This window comes from Ursus maritimus, unplaced genomic scaffold (assembly GCF_017311325.1).
Source record: "Ursus maritimus isolate PB19 unplaced genomic scaffold, ASM1731132v1 scaffold_19, whole genome shotgun sequence".
NCBI classification, from domain to species: Eukaryota; Metazoa; Chordata; class Mammalia; order Carnivora; family Ursidae; genus Ursus; species Ursus maritimus.
In genome coordinates, this window is record NW_024424341.1 from 46,197,725 (window position 1) to 46,217,935 (window position 20,211).

At 50.4% G+C, this 20,211-nt stretch overlaps 2 protein-coding genes and 1 pseudogene across 3 annotated transcripts; all 3 read right to left on the bottom strand.

The window, feature by feature from the left end:
- Window positions 1–920: 920 nt before the first annotated feature.
- LOC121103467 (killer cell immunoglobulin-like receptor 3DL3) lies at window positions 921–8,179 on the bottom strand. The gene is given in 10 exon segments (XM_040633850.1): window positions 921–1,633; window positions 1,636–1,696; window positions 1,794–1,846; window positions 2,173–2,277; window positions 2,985–3,035; window positions 3,614–3,913; window positions 5,845–6,144; window positions 6,787–7,071; window positions 7,836–7,871; window positions 8,067–8,179. Coding segments are annotated over 10 exon segments (1,308 nt in total). The 5' UTR covers window positions 8,101–8,179; the 3' UTR covers window positions 921–1,550.
- Window positions 8,180–10,335: 2,156 nt separating this feature from the next.
- LOC103680285 lies at window positions 10,336–11,205 on the bottom strand (annotated as a pseudogene).
- A 2,407-nt stretch (window positions 11,206–13,612) lies between these two features.
- LOC103680286 (leukocyte immunoglobulin-like receptor subfamily A member 6) lies at window positions 13,613–19,684 on the bottom strand. 2 transcript variants are annotated; one of them, XM_040633843.1, is made up of 9 exons: window positions 19,559–19,683; window positions 19,208–19,465; window positions 19,015–19,050; window positions 18,546–18,830; window positions 18,097–18,399; window positions 17,574–17,870; window positions 17,079–17,381; window positions 14,332–14,382; window positions 13,613–14,188 (listed from the first exon to the last, which is right to left on the bottom strand). In XM_040633843.1, exons 2-9 carry the CDS (start codon window positions 19,323–19,325, stop codon window positions 14,052–14,054), a joined length of 1,530 nt encoding a protein of 509 aa, XP_040489777.1. In that variant the 5' UTR covers window positions 19,326–19,465; window positions 19,559–19,683; the 3' UTR covers window positions 13,613–14,051. The 2 variants fall into 2 exon arrangements, with proteins under 2 accessions (XP_040489777.1, XP_040489778.1); XM_040633844.1 differs by lacking the exon at window positions 19,015–19,050 and having other exon boundaries at window positions 19,559–19,684.
- Between the last annotated feature and the right edge of the window lie 527 nt (window positions 19,685–20,211).

Sequence of the window (20,211 nt, forward strand, 5' to 3'; positions counted from 1 at the left end):
CTACTTTGCAAAGTGGAGATAACAAGGAGCTCTGATAAGTTTTACATAAAGATTCATCAAGGAAACATGTAGAACACATTTCATTAAACAGGTGCACAGAGGTGTGAATTCCTGTCATTGCCACACAGACACCTATCATCTTCACTGTTGTTCACTAACAAGGACGTTCACTAACTTCGATGCTAATTCTCCATCCAAAATATTGCTAGACCTATGGCTCTGATGAGTCTCCCAAACTCAGATGTCTTAGTTTCTTTTTTAAAAATTATTGTGTCATGTTAGTCACCACAAAGTATATCATTAGTTTTTGATGCAATGTTCCAGGATTCATTATTTGCGTATAACACCCAGTGCACCATGCAATACGTGCCCTCCTTACTACCCATCACCGGCCTATCCCATTCCCCCACCCTCCTCCCCTCTGAAGCCCTCAGTTTGTTTCCCGGACTCCATAGTCTCTCATGGTTCATCTCCCCCTCTGTTTCCCTCCCCTTCATTTTCCCCTTCCTTCTCCTAATGTCCTCCCAGTTATTCCTTATGTTCCACATATAAGTGAAACCATAAGATAATTGTCTTTCTCTGCTTGACTATTTCACTTAGCATAATCCCCTCCAGTTCCATCCATGTTGATGCGAATGTTGGGCACAAACACAGATGTCTTAATTTCTTACACTGTTTTGTTTTTCCAGAATCATCCAGATAGACCCACCTGCTCCTACCAGATCTCAATGATTGAGCCTTGAGGGCAGTCGTCTGTACTAAGTTGAGACATAGTGTGCCTGGGGCCCCATAATGTGCCCTGAAGGGGTAGCTGTAAAGGTGGTGGGAGAGAGCCAGTCCCCATGCTGGGGACACCAACCAGGTGCTCTCTGGCAACCGACCAGAGCTTCCAGGTATCTCTCACTTGAGGCTGTCTGAACCTGCCCCAGCATGGCTTCCCAGATTCCAGTAGGAATGGGTAGAACTATCCAGATGATTCCAGAAGGATGAAAGAGTGCAAGAAATTAAGACATCAGAGTTTGGGAGACTCACCACGACTAGACACATAACTGTGACATAGTCACACAAGGGATTCCTACACAGGACGGAAAACACTTCTCTTACATGCAAAGATAGGATTAAATTTCAAACATACAATGTTGAATGAAAGGAGTCAGTCACAAAAATACATACTGTGTGATTCCATGTAGATGAAATTTGATAATAGCTGGGAGGAAAGATGATTGATGATAGATGATAGATCTGTTTACTTGTTCATAGTAACATAGTAACACAAGTCAGAACTTACCCTTGAAAAGAAAAGGTGATTTTGTGGACAATAGTGGAAATGTCTGGATCATCATAATAGCATCCTAGAATGGATGGGGGGACTTCTAGGGGGTTCTGAGATTTTTATCTCATCTTAGGGTGAGAGGAAAATGAAGACTTCTGTCTTCAGATTCCAGTTGTTGTTAGGAGGGGTTTCAGAAAGAGCTATGGTGTCCACGGAGAGGACACCTCAGGGTCTTCCTGTGCGTGCTTGGGGCATAGGACTCATGCCTTGATTGCTCTCAGCATGTTGCAAGTTCCTCGTACACACCGTCATCACGCAAGGATTCCTCAGGCCTCTGAGAAGTGGGAGTGGTTTTTTCCGCATGGAAATGCAATGATCCAACTGTGTGTATATCACCTCCGGTGGGTCTTCTGCCTGAGGGTCCTGCATGATGGGAAATGGTGAGGAGGGTGTGCACACACTTGTGGGGACTAGGAGGAGATGAGATGACACCGAAGAGGGTGAGCCGAGGACGACCTACCCCCCTGCTCACCATTCTGTCCACCTCGGGCTCTCTGTTCATTGTAGCAACATCTGCGGGGAATAGAAGTCATCGAAAACAGTTGGAAGGTTCTCATTTTATAGATACAAGTAACAAAGCACAGCGAGGTGCAGTGAATGCCTGGAATTACTGCCAGAAAGCAGAGTGAGAGAGTCCACCTCTCCGAAGTTCAAAGATACATCCCAGTCATGTCTCCCCATTTCCATTCTGTTGGTGAGGATGGGGGCACGGGAGTTCTCTCTAGAAAGCCTGACCTCTGTGGCTTCTGCCTTGAACCAGGAGTCAACCAGCAAATGGAGGCTCCCTGGCTCGCCCACTCCTCCCAGACAGGCACTGGTCTCATCTTCCGGAGACTCACTTTCTTTGGCAGGGCACCACCGACGAGTGAGGAAGAAAAGAAGGACAGCGAGGAAGACGATGGCCACTAAGGGCCCAGCCAGAACATGCAGGTGTCTGGGGTTACCTGTAGGAAGATGTGAACCCAATGAAAGCCTGTTGCCATCTTGGTTCCAGCCCCACGAGACCCATTTCAGATCTATGACCTACAGAACCGTACGATCATGTTTAAAATGTGTTGTTTTAATGCGCCGAGCTTCTGGAAAATTGCTATAGCAGTAATAAGAAACGAATACACACGGCATAGCCAGCACATGGACACGTGTATACACAGGATCAGTGCTTGAGTGGGTAAGGGAAGGAATCGTGTATACGGGTGACAGAGCGCGTTCTGAGTTGTCTCCCTCCACTGAGCACATCAGTGTTGCATCCTGGCGGACAGGAGCTCACTGCTTGGCAAATGAAACTTCTCTAAGCACTACCTGACCCTCACCGGATGCTCCCTTCCTTTCCCCCACCCCAAGTGCCCACGAATCTTATCTCCACTTAAGAATGGGAGCAGAGTAAGCACAGCATTATTCCTGGCCAGGAGATCAGGTTTATTCTCACCCTCCTCTCTTGGAGGAGGTCTCTGCTGCAGAAAATTAGAGGTTAAGAGTTCTCACTGGTCCCGTGTTGACCCAAACCCCTTCTGCTATTGTAGAGTCTGGGGATCAGAGAGGGAAGGTAGCAAGCCCAAGATCACAGAGCTGGAAGGTGTCTTGGCCAACACCCAAACCCAAGGCTTCTCTGTCAGGTTTCCACAAACAGGGATAGAAGGGATCCTTTACTCACCAGTTTCGCAGGTTGGTTTTGTGGATGGGAGGCAACTCGTTGAAGAGTTTCCTAGAAAACAAGCCAGGAGAGAGGTGGAGAAGTGGAACTGACCATCTTCAATCCACCGAAGCTCCTTGTCATCTAACACTGACCCCTCCCCAGAATGTCTGGGGCCTTGACTCCCCGAGACTTCAAGCTGCTGAGAGGAGATGGGAGAGGCTGATGATGAAAGGGGCCTCTACTTAAGAAGAGGCTTCTCGATCTTGCTGTAAAGGCACCTGTACCACCTGGGAGACCACTCTGTGGGCGAGAGGCGAGGAGGGGCTGCTAGGAAGTGCGTAATGGTGACGGGCCCACGCAGCCTCTGATCTCCCCGAACCGAGCCCCATCTCTCCTGCTCCTGGATCTGCCCTGACTCTTTTCCATCTTCCTGGGGGAAACAGACCCCCAGTTTGGGTCTCCAGACGAGCCATGCAGGAGGATGCTGGAGGTGAGTCCTCAGTCTCTCCCTCCCGGTTTCTTGATCTATGCTTCTGTCGCCCCAGAGCTCCTACGCATCCCCCCAGTACCAGCAGGACGCCCCTCACATATGGCCTTCAAATCTATCCTGGATCACTGGACACAGAGCAGATTCCAGGCTTCCTCACCTGTGATAGAAAGGTACAGTGGGTCACTCGGGCCTGACCACTCACAGGGAGAGCGGTTGAAAGAGCCATGGCATCTGTAGGTCCTGCCCAGGGCTGAGTGTGCGGGGCCCAGAGGGAAGTCAGCCTGGGATTCACCGCCACGCCTCTGCCCCTTAGCGAGCCAGCGCCCACGGGGCTGCTCATCCCTGGACAGGTGGTACACGTCAAAGGAACTCTCGGAGCAGCAGGAGAAGGTCATGTTCTCTCCTGACCTCACCACGGCGCCCGGCTGGGCCCCGAGAGAAGGTTTCTGGTGTAGACCTGGAGGAAGTGGAGGCAGTTCAGTACGAGAGGCTCTTCCTTGCTCACAGTGTCCTTCACACCTGGGCTGAGAATCCTCTCTCCCCGTTCCCAGAGCCCAAGGCCCACTGTGCCCCTTCATGTCCACCTCTCCTGCTGTTTCTTGTGCTTGCCTCCCTCCTATTCTTTTTCTCTTTGTGCTGCCTCACTCTCTTTGCCTCTCCCGGGATCCGCTGGTTCCACCTGCCTTTTTCTTTAATTCTGAGTCTCTCATTCCACCTTGTCTCTCTCTTCCTACATTATCTATCTATCTATCTATCTATCTATCTATCTATCTATCTATCTATCTTTTTTTATGATAATTTTTTAAAATTATATTATGTTGGTCACCATACAGTACATCCCTGGTTTCTGATGCAAAGTTCGATGATTCATTAGTTGCGTATAACACCCAGTGCACCATGCAATACGTGCCCTCCTCACTACCCATCACCGGTCTATCCCATTCCCCCACCCCCTCCCCTCTGAAGCCCTCAGTTTGTTTCCCAGAGTCCATAGTCTCTCATGCTTCATTCCCCCTTCTGATTACCCCCCCTTTCTTTATCCCTTCCTTCTCCTACTGATCTTCCTATTTCTTATGTTCCATAGATGAGAGAAACCATAATTGTCTTTCTCTGCTTGACTTATTTCACTTAGCATTATCTATCTATCTATCTATCTATCTATCTATCTATCTATCTATCTCCATCACCTTGGTTTCTGTGACTTGCTCTGCTTCTCTGTCCCCAGCCCTCTTCTGGGATCTCTGTCACCCACCCCCACACCATCACCTTTCTCTTTGTGCCCCCAACTCAGGTCTCAGTCTTTTAAGGCTTTTATCTGCCCTCCCCATCTCTCTCTCTCTGTTTCTCTATCCCTTTTTCTTTCGTTTTTGTCTCTGAGCCAGTGTCTGTCTGTCTGTCCATCTGCCTTTCTCTGTCATCCCTCCATTCTGTGTGTCTGTTTATGTGCACACATGCATTTCTGTGTCTATCGACATAGAAATTGCCTACGTACACTGACATACACCCACTCTGCCTTCTCTCTGATCGCCTCTCTCTGTAGGCTTTGACCTCTGTAATCCTGTAACATCTGAGGTGACCGTCAACATGGGCCTGAGAAACATCCTTGGGAACCCATGAGACACACCACATATAAGGGCTGGTGTCTGGCTCCTCCACTTGGGACCATGGTTTCCTGGGGTATATTGTGGCTCAACTACATGGGGTGAAGTCATGTCAGAGTGAACACAGCATCTGTGGGTGCCACATGGGGTGAGGACCTAGGGCCCATGGGCAATCAACCTGAGACAGGCCAGCCTGGCTTTGAAATTGGTCACGTAGGTGGTGTGTCTTTGGGTTCTCCTGGTAGAGAAGAGGGTGTGGAGATTAACTGGAAACCACGTTCCAAACTGTCCCAGGTCTCTGAACAAACTCAGAGTGGAAGGGCACCCTGTCTCTGATGTGGGCGTACCTGTCTCTGTCTGTCCCCTTGCTCTTTATTTCCATTACTGACTCTCTGTCTCTGCTCCCTATCTGTTCTTTATGTTATAACAAACAGTTATAGGGGCGCCTGGGTGGCGCAGTCGTTAAGCGTCTGCCTTCGGCTCAGGGCGTGATCCCAGTGTTCTGGGATTGAGCCCCGCATCAGGCTCCTCTGCTGGGAGCCTGCTTCTTCCTCTCCCACTCCCCCTGCTTGTATTCCCTCTCTCGCTGGCTGTCTCTCTCTCTAATAAATAAATAAAATCTTTAAAAAAAACCCATTATAACATGGTCTCTCTTGGTGTAGCTTTTGCCAAGGCTGTCTCTCTTCATAAAGCCCATGTTTGTCTCCTTCACTACCTGGGGCTTCCAGGTCTTAGAACACCCTGTCTGCATCCCAAAGAGGATGGGGGCAGGTCTGGACAGTCTCACCTGTGATCATGATGTCCAGGGGGTCACTGGGGGCAGACCACTCATGGAAGGAGCGATTGAGAGAACCGAAGTACCTGTAGGTCCCCCCATGGGCAGCTGTCACAGGACCCATGGAGAAGTTAGCATGGGACCCCCCATGATGGCGCTGCCCAGCAAGGTACCAGAGGTCCTTGGATACCCCCTCTCTGTGAAAAATGAAGCTTTCAAACACGATCTCTGAGCAACAATGCAAGTTCACGTTCCCTCCTGATTTCACCAGGGGACCTGGCTGGGCTAACAGGGAAGGTTTTCTGTAGATTCCTAAGAACATGGATGTTGTAAATTTAGAAGGAGCCAACTTGCCTCACCCTATTCCCCGGGATCTTAAAAGAGTGAGGGTGCCCCTGTGTCTGTCTGTCTTCTTCTTCTCTGTGTCCTTTACTGTCTGAATATCCCCGTCTGTCCCTGCCCCTCCTTTGCTGTGTGTCTCTGTGTCTAGCAACAGCGCCAGACCCCATTCCCACTGCGCTTATCCTCGGCACTGTCCATGGTGCACCTGCTTCCCACAGATTCCTTTTCTGTTTTCTCTGGGTGGGGGGACAGGATCACTGCCTGCCACATGACCCTGAAGCTCATTCTCCTGCTTCCTTCTACCCTTGTAATTACAGGAAGCCCACCTGGATAATCCAGGATAATCTCCCCATCTCAGGGTCACCTGCTTAATAAACTGAATTCCATATTCAACCTTAATTGCCCTTGGACTATTCATAGACTTGGAGTATTATGATTCAGACATCATTGGGGGCCGTTATTCTGCCCACCTGCATGAAATGCCCTTTTATCTAAAATACTTGGAGCAGCTCCTATTGTTCTAATCGGACCAGCCTGACACTCCCGCCAGGAAACTCTGCCATTCGGAAGATTGGGACAGTGAATAGCCCCTCTAGACAAGTGTTCTCTGACCTGTGACCACAATCACCAGGGGGTCACTGGGTGCTGACCACACAGAGGAGGAGCCAGGGTAGGATCCACAACACCTGTAAGTCCCCGCATGTGTTGGGGTTACAGGGCCAACGAGGAAGCCCTTCTGGGATATTGCGCCATGGAGCTTGGAGATGAGGATGCCATTGTCCTTGTACAGTCTGAATGTGTCAAACTTGTGATGGGAGCGACAAGGAAGAGTCACATGCTGTCCTTGAGGAACCACGGGGCTTGGCCAGGCAGATAGGGAGGGCTTGTCCTGACCACCTGGGGGGGGGAGGCACGGCATTGGTCTCCCTTCCCTTGGCTCAGAGGCTCCCCTTCTTTCTGAGTCTCTAAGGCTCCTTTGCAAACCAGGGGTGGCCACACCACACAGACATGGGCATCTCCTACAACAAACATGTCGGCTGAGAGTTCTGAGTGAGTACCGAACACTGAACTCTTTCTAGCTGTCGATAGTGTGAGTTAGTTATGTAAAAGCAGACAGAGTAGGCACTGACCAGAAGAGTACTGACCTATGTGTATGCCATAATACCAGCAAACACAGGAGGCACGTGACATGACAGAGCCGCGTCAGAATGTGCTGGATTTCCAGGGGTCCTGGCATGCGGATCTCCCACCTCTGCTGCAGAACATCAGTGGCGGCGGCGGCAGCAGCCTGGGGCTCCCACCCTCATGGGTGTGCTGGGGACCTTGACCACAGTCAGTCTGTTGTGCCTGGCACGGCTTGCATCCCCTGCTCTACTGACGATGCCAGTTCATCCCAGACACCCCAGCTCTGAGCAGCAGTGTCCTCCAGATGGTTTTAGAGCCTGGCTCAGCCAAGGAGAAGAGGGTTCTAGGGAGGGTCTCTGGACCAGAATTGAGACTAGGGTTTCCCTGGGCCCTCACTTTCTAGTTCACAAGAGATTCACCCACAAGCCCTACCACAGCCAACCCATCACCCAACCTCCTGTGCCATCTGCCTTCTTGTTATAGGAATTCTCTTATTCTGAGTGGATGGCAGCCCAAGGTTTGGGGAAAGGACTCACCCATTTGTGCCCAGATCTTCCGGATGAAGAAGAACCCTGGAAAGAAAGACTCATGATGAATGGTCCATCTCCATAGAAGACCTGGCCTACCACTCCTTCCCCCACCTGGCCTGAGCTTCTCCATCAAGGTCTGCTTTGCCCCATGGGAATGTTCTGCTGTGGGGAGACCCAGCCTTCCAGGCCAATATTTCCACCATGTATTCCCTCCCTTCATCCCCTTCTGGGACTCACCAAGACATGTGAGGCTGATGACCACAGGTGACATGTGCTGCTTCTGCTGAATGGTGACCGAGCAGAGTTGACAAGTACACAGGATGTCTTGAAATGGAGCCCAGCTCACATTCATAAGCTGACTGCAATAAGAAAAGGTGACACATAGAGGCTCTTTTTACTGTACGTGTAGGTGAGTGTGGGGGCTCAGGCGAGGGTAAAAGCAGGCTTCCTGGAAATTGTGTAGACCGGACCCGTCGTGTCACATCATTTACTGTGGTCAGACTTGAAACACATCTCAGACACAGTCTCTCGTACTCAGAATGATGAAATGATAGTAGTTTTTTTGAAAATCTAAGTTTCAAAATCTTCATCTGTAATATGCAACATACCTAGTAGATACTATTATAAAAAGAATTATAATGTAAAATCAAAATGATTTTCTAAGCAGATATTTCTAGTATTGAGCAAATACTTGCTAAAAATTATTTAATTTCCCTGTAGAAGGATTATGCAATTATTTAGAAACATAGACTTTCACTTTATTAGCAAAGAACAATGCTTGTAAATTCTAGATCTTATGGTTTTACCTGAAATTGATCTTATGACACAGAAATCCAAACTCAGAGATTCATCTGTCTATCTATGTGTGTGTGTATATTGTATATATTATAAATATATAAATTTTATATAAATATAAATATCCATTAATATAATGCTAGAGGAAATTCACTTTCTAACAGCCAATTAAAAGTGTCAAAAAACTCACCCCATGGGGCGCCTGGGTGGCTCAGTCGTTAAGCATCTGCCTTCGGCTCAGGGCGTGATCCCGGCGTTATGGGATCGAGCCCCACATCAGGCTCCTCCGCTAGGAGCCTGCTTCTTCCTCTCCCACTCCCCCTGCTTGTGTTCCCTCTCTCGCTGGCTGTCTCTCGCTCTGTCAAATAAATAAAGCTGGTTTAAAAAAAAAAAACTCACCCCAAAACATTTTATGAAGAAAAACCCAAAACAGGAACACCCTCCAAATTAAAACATGTAGATTGCTATGACCATATAACATAATCCACCTACGTATTTTGTCCTTATCCCACCTCCTTCTTTAACCCCATGTCTTGAAATTTGTAGGAAATTTTCCACTATGCATTGAAGGCACTTACCTCTCCTTGTAAAATATGTAATTGTAATAAATGTAAAATATATGTTTGTACCCACACACGTATGCACCCACAGACACCGTTGTTTCAAAAATTTATAATTATTAGCTTTTGCATCTTTTTAAAGTTATGTTAAGTGAGCCAACATATAGTACGTCATTAGTTTTTGGTGTAGTGTTCGACGATTCATTAGCTGCGTATAACACCCTGTGCTCATCGTAACACCTGCCCTCTTTTTCGTACTTCAGTTTATATTGCTATGATGCATACATATCAATTTTTAAAGCTCCATTTCATTGTTTCGGACTGCAATATAATATTTCTTGTGTGAATATATCAACTTGTATTTATCCATTCTCATTATCATAGATATCTGGCTCACGTGCATATCTGAATAATATGGGTAGTATATATATTTTAACAACAGTATTCTTACAACCCATAAACATGGGAATCTTTCCATTTGTTTGTGTCTTCTTCATTATCTTTCATCAAAGTCTTATATTTTCAGAGTATAGCTTTCACCTCTTTGGTTAAATTTATTCCCAAATATTTATTATTTTGACGTTATTGTAAATGAAATTGTTTTCTTCCCCCTTCCACATTAATACAGCTTTTATTGTATCAAAATATCACAAATAAGTCTGAAAAATCATCTGGAATCTTGCTGTTTCTGTAGTTGGACAACTTAGATCTTGTTCATCAATCTGCTGAACTGTTCCTTTTTCAGAAACATAGATCCCCTCTAGTTCCATCCACGTTGGTGCAAATGTTGGGTATTCATTCTTTCTGATGGCTGAGTAATATTCCATGGTATATATGGACCACATCTTCTTTATCCATTCATCTCTGTTGAAGGGCATCTCAGCTCCTTCCACAGTTTGGCTATTGTGGACATGGCTGCCATGAACATTGGGGTGCATGTGTCCCTTCTTTTCACTACATGTGTATCCTTGGGGTAAATACCCAGTAGTGCAATTGCTGGGTCATAGGGTAGCTCCATTTTTAACTTTTTGAGGGACCTCCACACTGTTTCCCAAGTGGCTGTACCAGCTTGCGTTCCCACCAACAGTGTAAGAGGGTTCCCCTTTCTCCACATCCTCTCACTACATCAAAAACTAATGAAGTGCTTAAAAAAAAAAAAACTAATGAAGTGCTGTATGGTGACTAACATAACATAAAAAGAAAAAAGAAAGAAACATAAATATCATCCAAAAATTTTTTGGTAATCCTTATTTTTAACTCTTGTGGCTTGCTGAATCAAAGCAGCTGAATTTGATACAAGTTCAATGTCATGTCCTTCAAGAAGTAACTCATCTTTCTGGGCTTGAGATACTAAACAAGCAACATCTGGCCTCACCCAAACCCTGTGGATGTATTTTTCACCCAAGAAATTTTGGATTCTGATAGGAAAATCGTTCTCCTGAAATAACATTGATGGGAGAAGGGGAGAAGTGAGCGTACACAGACCTCATCTTGATACAAGTGCCTTTAATGCCCTTGATCATGTGCTGTCTGTGACTACAGATAGTGTGAACAGTAGCCAGTTCTTTTCTATTTCCCCACCATTTGTCAACTGAGCCTCTTCCTTTTCTTTCCCAGGAGACTGAGTTGTACATTGATGTGATTGAGTCCTTCCGCAGGGTTCTTCTGGGGCCCTTCACAATAACAATGTGTCCCTCCAGAATGATGTCAACATTTTCTGGAATGTCAACAGTCTGATTGCTGAGAATGGTCTTCATTCTCACAGTAGATGCAGCCAAAATTGTTTTCTTTATTTCTTCTTCAGATATGGGGTCATTGGTGTATAGAAATGGACCTGTTTTCTGTATGTTGATTTTTTATCCTGCAACTTTGCTGAGTTTGTAGGTTAGTTCTAAAGGTGGTTGCTGGAGTCTTTAAGATTTTCTCTGTGTAACATCATATAATCTGCAAACCAAGACCATTTTACTTCTTTCTTTCTGATCTGGATGTCTTTTATTTCTTTTTCTTGTCTGATTGCTGTGGCCAGGACTTCCGGTACTGTGTTGAATAGGAGCGGTGACAGTAGTCATCCTTGTCTTGTTCCTGATCTTAGAGGAAAAGCTTCCAGGTATTTGCCATTGAGTATGATGCTAGCTGTGGGCTTGTCATATATGGCCTTGATCGTGTTGAGGTATATTCCTTCTATACCCAATTTGTTGAGAGTTTTTATCATGAAAGATGCTGTGTTTTTTCAAATGCATTTTTCTGCATCTATTGAGATGATTATGTGATTTGTATCATTCATTCTATTAATATGATGCTTCACATTTATTGACTGTGTATGTCGAACCATCCTTGTGTCCCATGGATAAATCCCACTTGATCACGGTGCATGATCCTTTTGATGTGTCATTGAACTTGGCTGGCTAATATTTTGTTCAGAATTTTTGCACCTATATCCGTCAGGGATAGTGGGCTGTGATTCTATTTTCTTGTAATGTCCTTATCTGGCTTTGATATCAGGGTAGTGCTCATCTCATAAAATTAGCTTGGAAGTTCCTTCCTTTTCAGTTATTTGGAAGAGTTGGAGAAGAACAGCATTAATTTTTCTTTAAAAAAAATTTTTTTATTATTATGTTATGTTAGTCACCATACAGTACATCCTTAGTTTTTGATGCAGTGTTCCATGATTCATTGTTTTCGTATAACACACAGTGCTCCATGCGATACGTGCCCTCCTTAATACCCATTAATTTTTCTTTAAATGTCTGGTAGAATTCTCTGGGGAAACCATCTTGCCCTGGTCTTTGGGACAGGTGTGTAGGGAGGTTTATGGCATTGCCTGGGGCCTGCTGTCTTGTTCTGGGATCTCGTAGAGCCTGGTTGTCCTGGAGCTCAGAGCATCCCTCTTCCTGCAGGTGTAGACAGTCATATTCTCATTGCCATAGAAATGGACCAGCATATCAGGGACCCTGGAGCAGGGAGAGCCCTGGAGGGAAAGGGGGTCTTTCTTTAAGGGCCCCACTTTTTTCTTGCTCCAGAAGTCAGGTCCATAAGGGAAGGAGCTATTGGCTGTACAATTATTCCGGGGCCTGTCATTGAAGATTCTCCTGTGTTGGAAACTCTCTGCCCCCCAAACATCATTTCCACTTTTCAGTACATCACTAAGGTCGAGGGGTTCTGGGTCTGTTCTCAAGGTCAAGCCTCCAGTAAGTTTCCATCTGGGAATGGAGTGGAGAGCACCCTGACCCTGGAGGCCGGCGCCCCTGCACACGGCTGTCTTCCCTGAAATCACAGAGACGGGGATGGGACCGACCAGGAGTGAGCTGGAAGTGAGGGTCCTGCCAGCTGCTCAGGACGACGCTCTGCTAGGACGGAGGGGGAGTCAGTGAGGAGGAACGGACAGACTCTTGGAGACAGACCTCTGCATAGCTCAGCCATCTGTACTGTTTACCACCATAACGGATTGTGGGAAGTTTTCCTCCCATTATTTATGGGGTTGAAGTTAGTCCCGCTTTAAAAATGCCCTGTCTCTTCTCGCACCTTATGTATGTGATGGGATGATCCCACCTGCGGGCTTTCTGACGTTCGCTTTCATACACGTGCTGTGGGGTTTGAAGTCAGTCTGTCCGCTGCTGGTAGTTTTAGTGTGTGCTTTTTCAGCCTTAAAATACCCCGTTCCATGTTTGCCACAAATACTAATTCAGTGTGAGATTGAATTCTATGGTCCGTGTCTACACGGAGAGAACCTCTTGTCTATATTCTCCTGCAGCTGTCACCGTGCACATGCACACGGTATCCTCGAGGGTGTGGACTTACCGGCCAGACCTGTGTCCCTTCTCTCACCAGGTGGTTCGGATCTACTCCCCAGATTGTTGGCAGCAATTACACTCAGACCAGAAACGAGCTGGGATTCTAAGTGCACAGAATTTTCTCCAACGATGCATTTTGCCCTTGTGTTCTCTTGTCTCTCCTGTGGATGCAGTGGGATTTGGGCGTCACGATTTCCCTGAAACTGTGGCATGACACTGAGGTGGAAAATACCAGGACCTTTAAACTAGAATGAGCCACACGTGCCCGTCGGGGTCAGCGTGAGGTGAGCCCGCAGCTTGGTCACACTCATGTGTGAAAGACGCTGTATCCATGACTCCCACCTGGGCACACGGAGCGTTCACACGGGTCCCTGACGTTGGCCATGATGGGGGTGTTTACACCAAACAAATGGGCAAATGCCACGAATCACAGCTTTAAAAAAAAAAAAACATGTATTACTTGGAGCCCGTGTAGCAGCTCAGCAGCAGGCTTCACTTCAGACACCCCTGAGCTCACTCCAACTGGTGGTATTTCTGGAAAACTCTACCAGGTGTCATCGCACGAGCAGAGAAGCGCTCTGTGAGCGCAGAGAGAGTTTAGGGAAAGGTTTTGGATTCATCTGTTCCACAACGGACCTGATTTTCACCCATTTATTTACTTGTGAAAACAGATTCTGTGTTTTGGGCTGAAAGGCTGGAGGTCAGTAGGGCACATCAAGGAAGGGAGGAATGGAAAGTAAAGGAAAATATATCCCACGAAAGTCCCTGTTGCTGTAGGAAGGTAGGAACCCAACCCTGCTGGGTGGGACGAACCCTCAAGTCACAGGGACGAGGAAAGACGGGGGTCAGTCAGGGATATCCAACAATGGCGGGAGGGAAAGCATCATAGCTCACGGGGGACGAGTCCCGAGCAGGGAGAAGCCCAGACATATCGTGGCACCTGTTTCCCCCTCGGTGTTCTCGGCAGACAGATCAGCTAGCATGAGCCGCAGGCGTTCTTCCAGAGCCCCCTGGGCACATGAGATCCATGTCCAGAGCTCTGCCACAGGGAACGGCGGGTTCGCTCCCCCTTGGGTTTAGCTGCTGGCTGCCTCTGGGGTCCTTGTCTGGCTGTGCCGAGCCTCCAGTAGCAGAATCCCGAGGACCAGCAGGATGAAGGCAGCCACGCCCATGCGGATGACATTCTCCACCGTGTAATCTCTGGGATCAGAGGCTGAGAAGGGGGACAGAGGGGTTGCAGAGGTCAGTGTGGACCCAAATCAGCCCGGATCCTGGGTGTCCACCCAGAGCACCGCCTCCGCCTGTCAGGACAGCCCGTCCACGCCAGCCCCATCTCTGAGACTTTCTCCTACTTACCACTGCCGGGGGCTGACTTGTTTTGGGGTGGGCTCACGGTGTCAGCTGTTCCTGCGGGGAAAATGGAAGCAGAAGGTGAGGAGCTAGAGACCCCCGTCCAGCCTGTCTTCTGCTCCGTGTTCTAGATCCCTCGACCTGTCACTATGTAGTTTTCGTACAGTTCCTGAACTAGCCCTTCTCTGCGCTACAGGGATCTCCTCGGCTCTCCTCACTGGATTCCTCCAGCCACCTGTTTTCCTTGATTTCAGACTTTGCTACCCGGTCACACTGGATAGATTCTGGCTGTGCCCCAGGAGGTCAGGGTGGCAGAGAAAAATGGCCTCCCGACACAGACATCATCATGTCCTCGTATGTTCTCTGTTCAGTCTGGGACACGAGACCCAACGTGCTCATGTCCCTGCAGATCAGAATTCCCAACTGTTCCGTAGCTCAGGACCCAGCAGCATCCGTGGATGAGGGGCTGGTGTCAGGGTCTGCTGATTGTCAGAGCTCAGAGTGGCCAACGTCTGGGGCAGGTCCCCTTCGCTCCGTGTCAGCCAGCTCCCTTCCTTCCGGGTCTGCATTCTCATCAGGACCTAGAATATTTATCCTTGGATATGTTCATTAATCATTCTTCATTTAATTACAAATACCTACAGTGATAGATGATGATAGATCGATAACCACACATCTGCATACTAACATGTATGTCCCAAAGGTGATGTTCAGTCACTGGGTCCTATGAACACTGTTAGTCCTTGCTTGCTGTGTGGACCTAGGCGGGAAGACCAGTTACAGACACGTGAAAATTACGGGAGGAAGATTACGGGCATGAGGATGAATGGCTGTAGACAGACTCATAGGGTATATGTATGGACATATATAGCCATGTTTATTTCTATAATTGCCAATATCATGTAAATACGTACATATAGAATCAGGTGTATATGTGGGGATATCTACATCTTACTGTCTAGAGAGAGAGAGAGGCAGAGAGAGGCGCGGTCTGTCTGTTCCTCACAGGAGTGCAGTCGAGTCTGTGGTGTGTGGGGCAGTACGGGGGCAGGAGGGTCTGGACTCAGGCTTAAGGGAACTGGAGGCAGGTCAGGAGGGGGAGTCTCCATCATCATCTCACTGTTTGGGACAAACCCTAGAAATCTGGTGAGGTTTCAAGTAAGGATAATTAATCGTTTTATTTGCACTAAAAAGACAGCCACTGTCCCCACTATATCACAGCCAGACCTGAGGAAGTCCATACGTGCGGATTTCAAACCCCCAGGACCAGTGAAAGTCAGTGGGACTCTAATACGGGGTGAGCACGCGAACTAGGACGTCACGGACACTGCTTCCCTAGTTTTCATATGAAAAGCAGGAGTGAAATAAAAGAAAAAAGGAAGAACAAAATATGGAGTCCTCATTATAAAGACTCATACAAACAGTCTAAGTAATATTAGCTTCTACAATGTAGAAAATGCCAGTGCACAGTGAACATTATGCAGTTGGGTGAACCCCCAAATGTGTGAAACCAGGGAGCCTTTGTAGAGAACCTCATGCGGTTAAAAATCAAAGAGAAAAGTTAGTTGTTCAGAAGATGTACATCTTTCAGGAAAAGATCACGCTTCCAATAAAACCCTAATGAAGCAGGAAAATGGGCTGAAATGCGTAGGTCAACAGCGCATTCGATATAAAAAGTGGTTCTCATGAGCTTGCTTTAAAATGAAGTTTGGGTGTAAATCAAGCTGTTGCCCTGACGTGAGGCCTCAGGACATCCTCCTCCGTCCTTCGGAGTGAGAATCGCCGCAGTGCATGGAGCCCCGAGAAGGGAGATTTCCGTGTGTCCAGGCGACGGTGACGTGCGCAGCGCGGAGCCCAGCGGAAAGGGAGAGCGCGGCGGGTCCCAGCCCGTGAGCGCCCCCAGCCGGCGCTGCCTTAGGCGCCTCAACCAGCGTTCAGACTGACGGAGCCGCGGTAAGGCCGCTGAGCGGTTGTTCGGACAGGCTGCGAACTGACACCACTTGTACGAATAAAGTTCAAGGGCCTTGAAGGTCGTGTGAGCGATGAATCCCTGCACTTTACGCGGCACGTACATAAGTAAACGAGGCGCGTTGAGAATGTGCTGAGATGCGACAGCGGCAAGGCTGTTCCCCACCAGGCAGGTGAGCATCTCATCTAAGCGACGCCCCAGGGGAGAGGACCTGCTTCTGAGTGTGGCATCCCTGTCGCCTGCGGGCCCTTCTCAGCCTGTCTGCAGGAGCAGGCACAGGGACCTTGGACAAGCGTCGGCCGCAGTGCAGAGCGGTCATCACTGTGCTCGGACCCGCGGTGCGGCATCCCTGGGACTCCCGCGAGCCGGGCTGGGCCTCGCCGGTCTCAGGTGGGCACCGAGGGCCGTGGAGGCCCCCCAGGGAGCAAAGGGGGTGGCGGAGCGGTGCCCGCAGGCGGGAGGCTTCTCTCCAGGAGACTGTCCCGTGGGGCCGACACCCCGGATCAGACTGTGATACTGAGGCGGCAGGAGGTGAGCGGGAGGCCTCTGTCTGCTCACCATCGTCCTCTCCCACCCACCGCTCCTGAAGCCCCTACCCTTTCCCTCCGCTGAGACTGCAGGACGGGGACCCCGGGGGAGACTGTGGATCCTTCCAACCTCTCCTGGGCTGGATCCTTCTCCTTGGAGCCCCCATGACCCCCCATTTATTATTGTGTCTGGCTTTCCCGAGACATGCGTCCAGAACTGGCAGAGCCCTGAAGAGTCAGGGTCGGGGGCCTCTCACCTGAGACCCGCAGCTCCAGGGGGTCACTGGGCTGTGACAGCAGGTGGGGGGATGTGTTGGAAGAGCCATAGCACCTGTAGGTCCCCCTGTGGGCTGAGGTCACAGGATGCACGGAGAACTCAGCCTGGTGCTGCCCAGCTCGGGCCTTCGATCTAAGACGCAGCGGCGGACCGGCTGCCCCCTCCTTGGACAGATGGAAGGTGTCCACATGGCTCAGTGACTGACACCGCAGGGTCACATTCTCTCCTGAGGTCACCGTGGGTCCCGGCTGCACGGAGAGGGAGGGTGTGTAGGGGAGCTGTCCTAGAGAGAGGAAGGGCGGGTGAGGGGCTGTGCGGCCCTTGTTCTGAACTGAGTCTGTCTGTCCTCGGAGTCTGTCCCCTTCCCCTTCCCCATCCCCTATATCTCTCTGTCTCCTCCCTCCCTGGGACCCCACACCCCTGGTCCCACCACCACCACCTGGGCTCCCCTGGCTGAATCGTGGGCCCTCCTCACCTGCGACCAGGATATCCAGGGGGTCACTGGGGGCCGACCACTCGGAGGAGAGGCTGTGTCCACCATAGCACGTGTACCAGCCCCCGTGGGAGGGTCTCACAGGGCCCAGGGCGAAATCAGCCCCAGAGAGCCCAGCCTGGGGCTGCCGGCCAAGGCGCCAGGGAGGGTCACGTGCCCCGTCCTTGGACAGAACGAATCTGTTGTAGCGGACATCAGAGCGACACTGGAGGGTCAGGTTTTGTCCAGAGGTCACGACAGGGCCCTTCTGGGTCAGGAGGGAGGGCTTCCTCGACACACCTGGGAGAAGATCAGCCATGGATCTCAGGGGCTGATTCTCCCCAAACCTGCCTTCTCCCATCCTGACCCCCGCGTCTCACTGTCCCTCACCCTCTGTGTCTGTGACCTCTGATCCCCCATGGTCCCCTCACCCCACCCTCTCATCTGGGTCTCCCCTGGGAGCAGAGCCCTCGTAATCTGTCTGGTGCCTCAAAACACGGATGGGGCAACAGTCAGACTCCCTCACCTGAGACCAGCAGCTCTAGGGGGTCACTGGGGTAGGACCACACGTGGGGGCTGCGGCTGTAATAACCGTAGCATCTGAACGTCCACCTGAGGCTGGGAGTCACGGGGCCCACAGGGAACAGAGCCTGAAATTGCCCACTGGGGGCTTGCTGGGAGTCCAGGGTCGAGGAGGGCTGGCGTTCTCCTTCCTTCATCAGGACAAACCTGTCGAATGTCATCCAAGAGGCACACTGGAGGTTTACGTACCCTCCTGAGGCCACGACAGGGCTGGGCAGGGCTGAGAGGCTGGGTTTGCCATGGAATCCTAGGAGAGAGGAAGGGGGTGGTGTTAAATGGGGCTCAGATCCCCCCACATGATCCCAGGGCTCAGCTGTGAGAGGGAGACACCCTGAGACCAGACCCTTTTCCTGAAGACGGAGCCTGGGGCTGGGACCCTGAGTGGGCTTGCACCTGTCATCACCAGCTCCAGAGGGTCACTGGGCTCCGACCAGTTAGTGGGACTGAGATAGTCACAGTGATATCGTCCTGCATAATCCTCTGTCATGTGTATGAAGGAGAAGTTGACCTTGTCCGTGGACTCCAGTGGCTTCTGTGTGTCCCAGGGCCCTGGGTGTCCCCCTTTATGCAGGCGGTACTCCTGGGCCTCCAGGCTCCCCTGACACCAGATGGTCACAGGGGTCCACCATGGGATTGAAGTGCCTGGCTCAGCCCTGATGGTGGGTTTGGGGAGGGTTCCTGGAAGGAAACAGAGGCTGGGTCACAAGACCTTCTCCACCCCCAGGTCCCAGTTCTGCCCAAAGCCCCAGACGTCGCCCCCCCCCCATCAACCCAGAAGTGCTGATCTCTGTCCCCCACTGCCTGGTGGGTGGCTCCTGTGCCCCGTGAGGAGGTGGGACTGGGACCCTGGGGACAGACTCACCTGCGTGCACTCGGGTCCTGGGGCCCACACTCAGCCCTGGAAGAGAGTCCCCGTGAGAGCTTTGCCCCGAATCCTGATCAGAACCCCTCTTCCCCATAAGCCTCCTGAGTCTGGGGCCTCTGACAGACCAGGGCCTGGCTGTGGGGCGGGTCCCACACAGACTAGGGTGTCCCCTCCCCTCCTCAGATCTCACCGAGATAGAGCAGGGCTGTGAGGGTGGAGGTCATGGCGTCTCCTTCCTCTGGCCCTGATTGTGCAGAGGGAGGGACCTCGGTGCCCACAGGACAGGAAGACAAACAAGGTAGGGCCATGCAGAAGCCGGTTCTCCCTGTCACGGGGTTGTCACGTCAGCTGCCACACAGGAAGGGGAACAGCCCCTCCCCAAGGACCTAGCCTGGCTCTGGTGTCCGTGACGCTGCAGCAAGTGGACCCCGAGGCTTCCTGAGACGCCCTGTCCAGAGGAGGAGACCAGGGTATGTCCTTCCGTCCCGGATCCTCTCCCATAGGGTCTCCTGCATCCTCAGCACATCCCTGGGGTCCTTACCATGGACAGGGTGCCAGGATCCTGGAAATGCTGCAGGGGACGCGGGTTCCTGCTGTGCTGCGGAGCTCATGTCAGCACAGACACACGTGTGATGTCTCTGAATGGCTCATGTCAAGGTCACCCTTGCAATGAGCACAGAGAAGAAATACGGGCAAATAGGGAAGGAAACACAGCTCCCCTCTGCCCCCGAAGTGTGGGCTTTCTTTCTATCACAACCTGCATGAACTTCTCTTTTTGCTCTGATATTGTCCGCCTCCCCTCCCCCCTTTCCTGGAACACGCCAGTGTGTCCTCCTGGCTCCTTGATGCCCCTTGTTCCTGTGACAGAGCTGACCTTCCCATCTGGGGGGATCCTGTGTGCAAGCATTACGGCACGTGTATTTGGGCCAGAGCTCTGATTCTGAAGGAAAGTGGATCGTCATTGACCTATTCCTGGATCGTCCACTGCCCCCATGACCGTGGGCAGTAATGTCCTTGCTCTGAGCCTCAGTTCCCACCTGCTGCATGTGGTCCTGAACTCACCCCCCAGAGTGATTGTGGGGATTTGGTGTCGGGGTCACGGGAGGGATGGGGAGCTGTGAGTTTCCAGACCAGGTGAGAGGAGCATGGGCCGGGGGTCCTGTTGCGGTGACGGGGTCCTGGGGCCAGACTCTG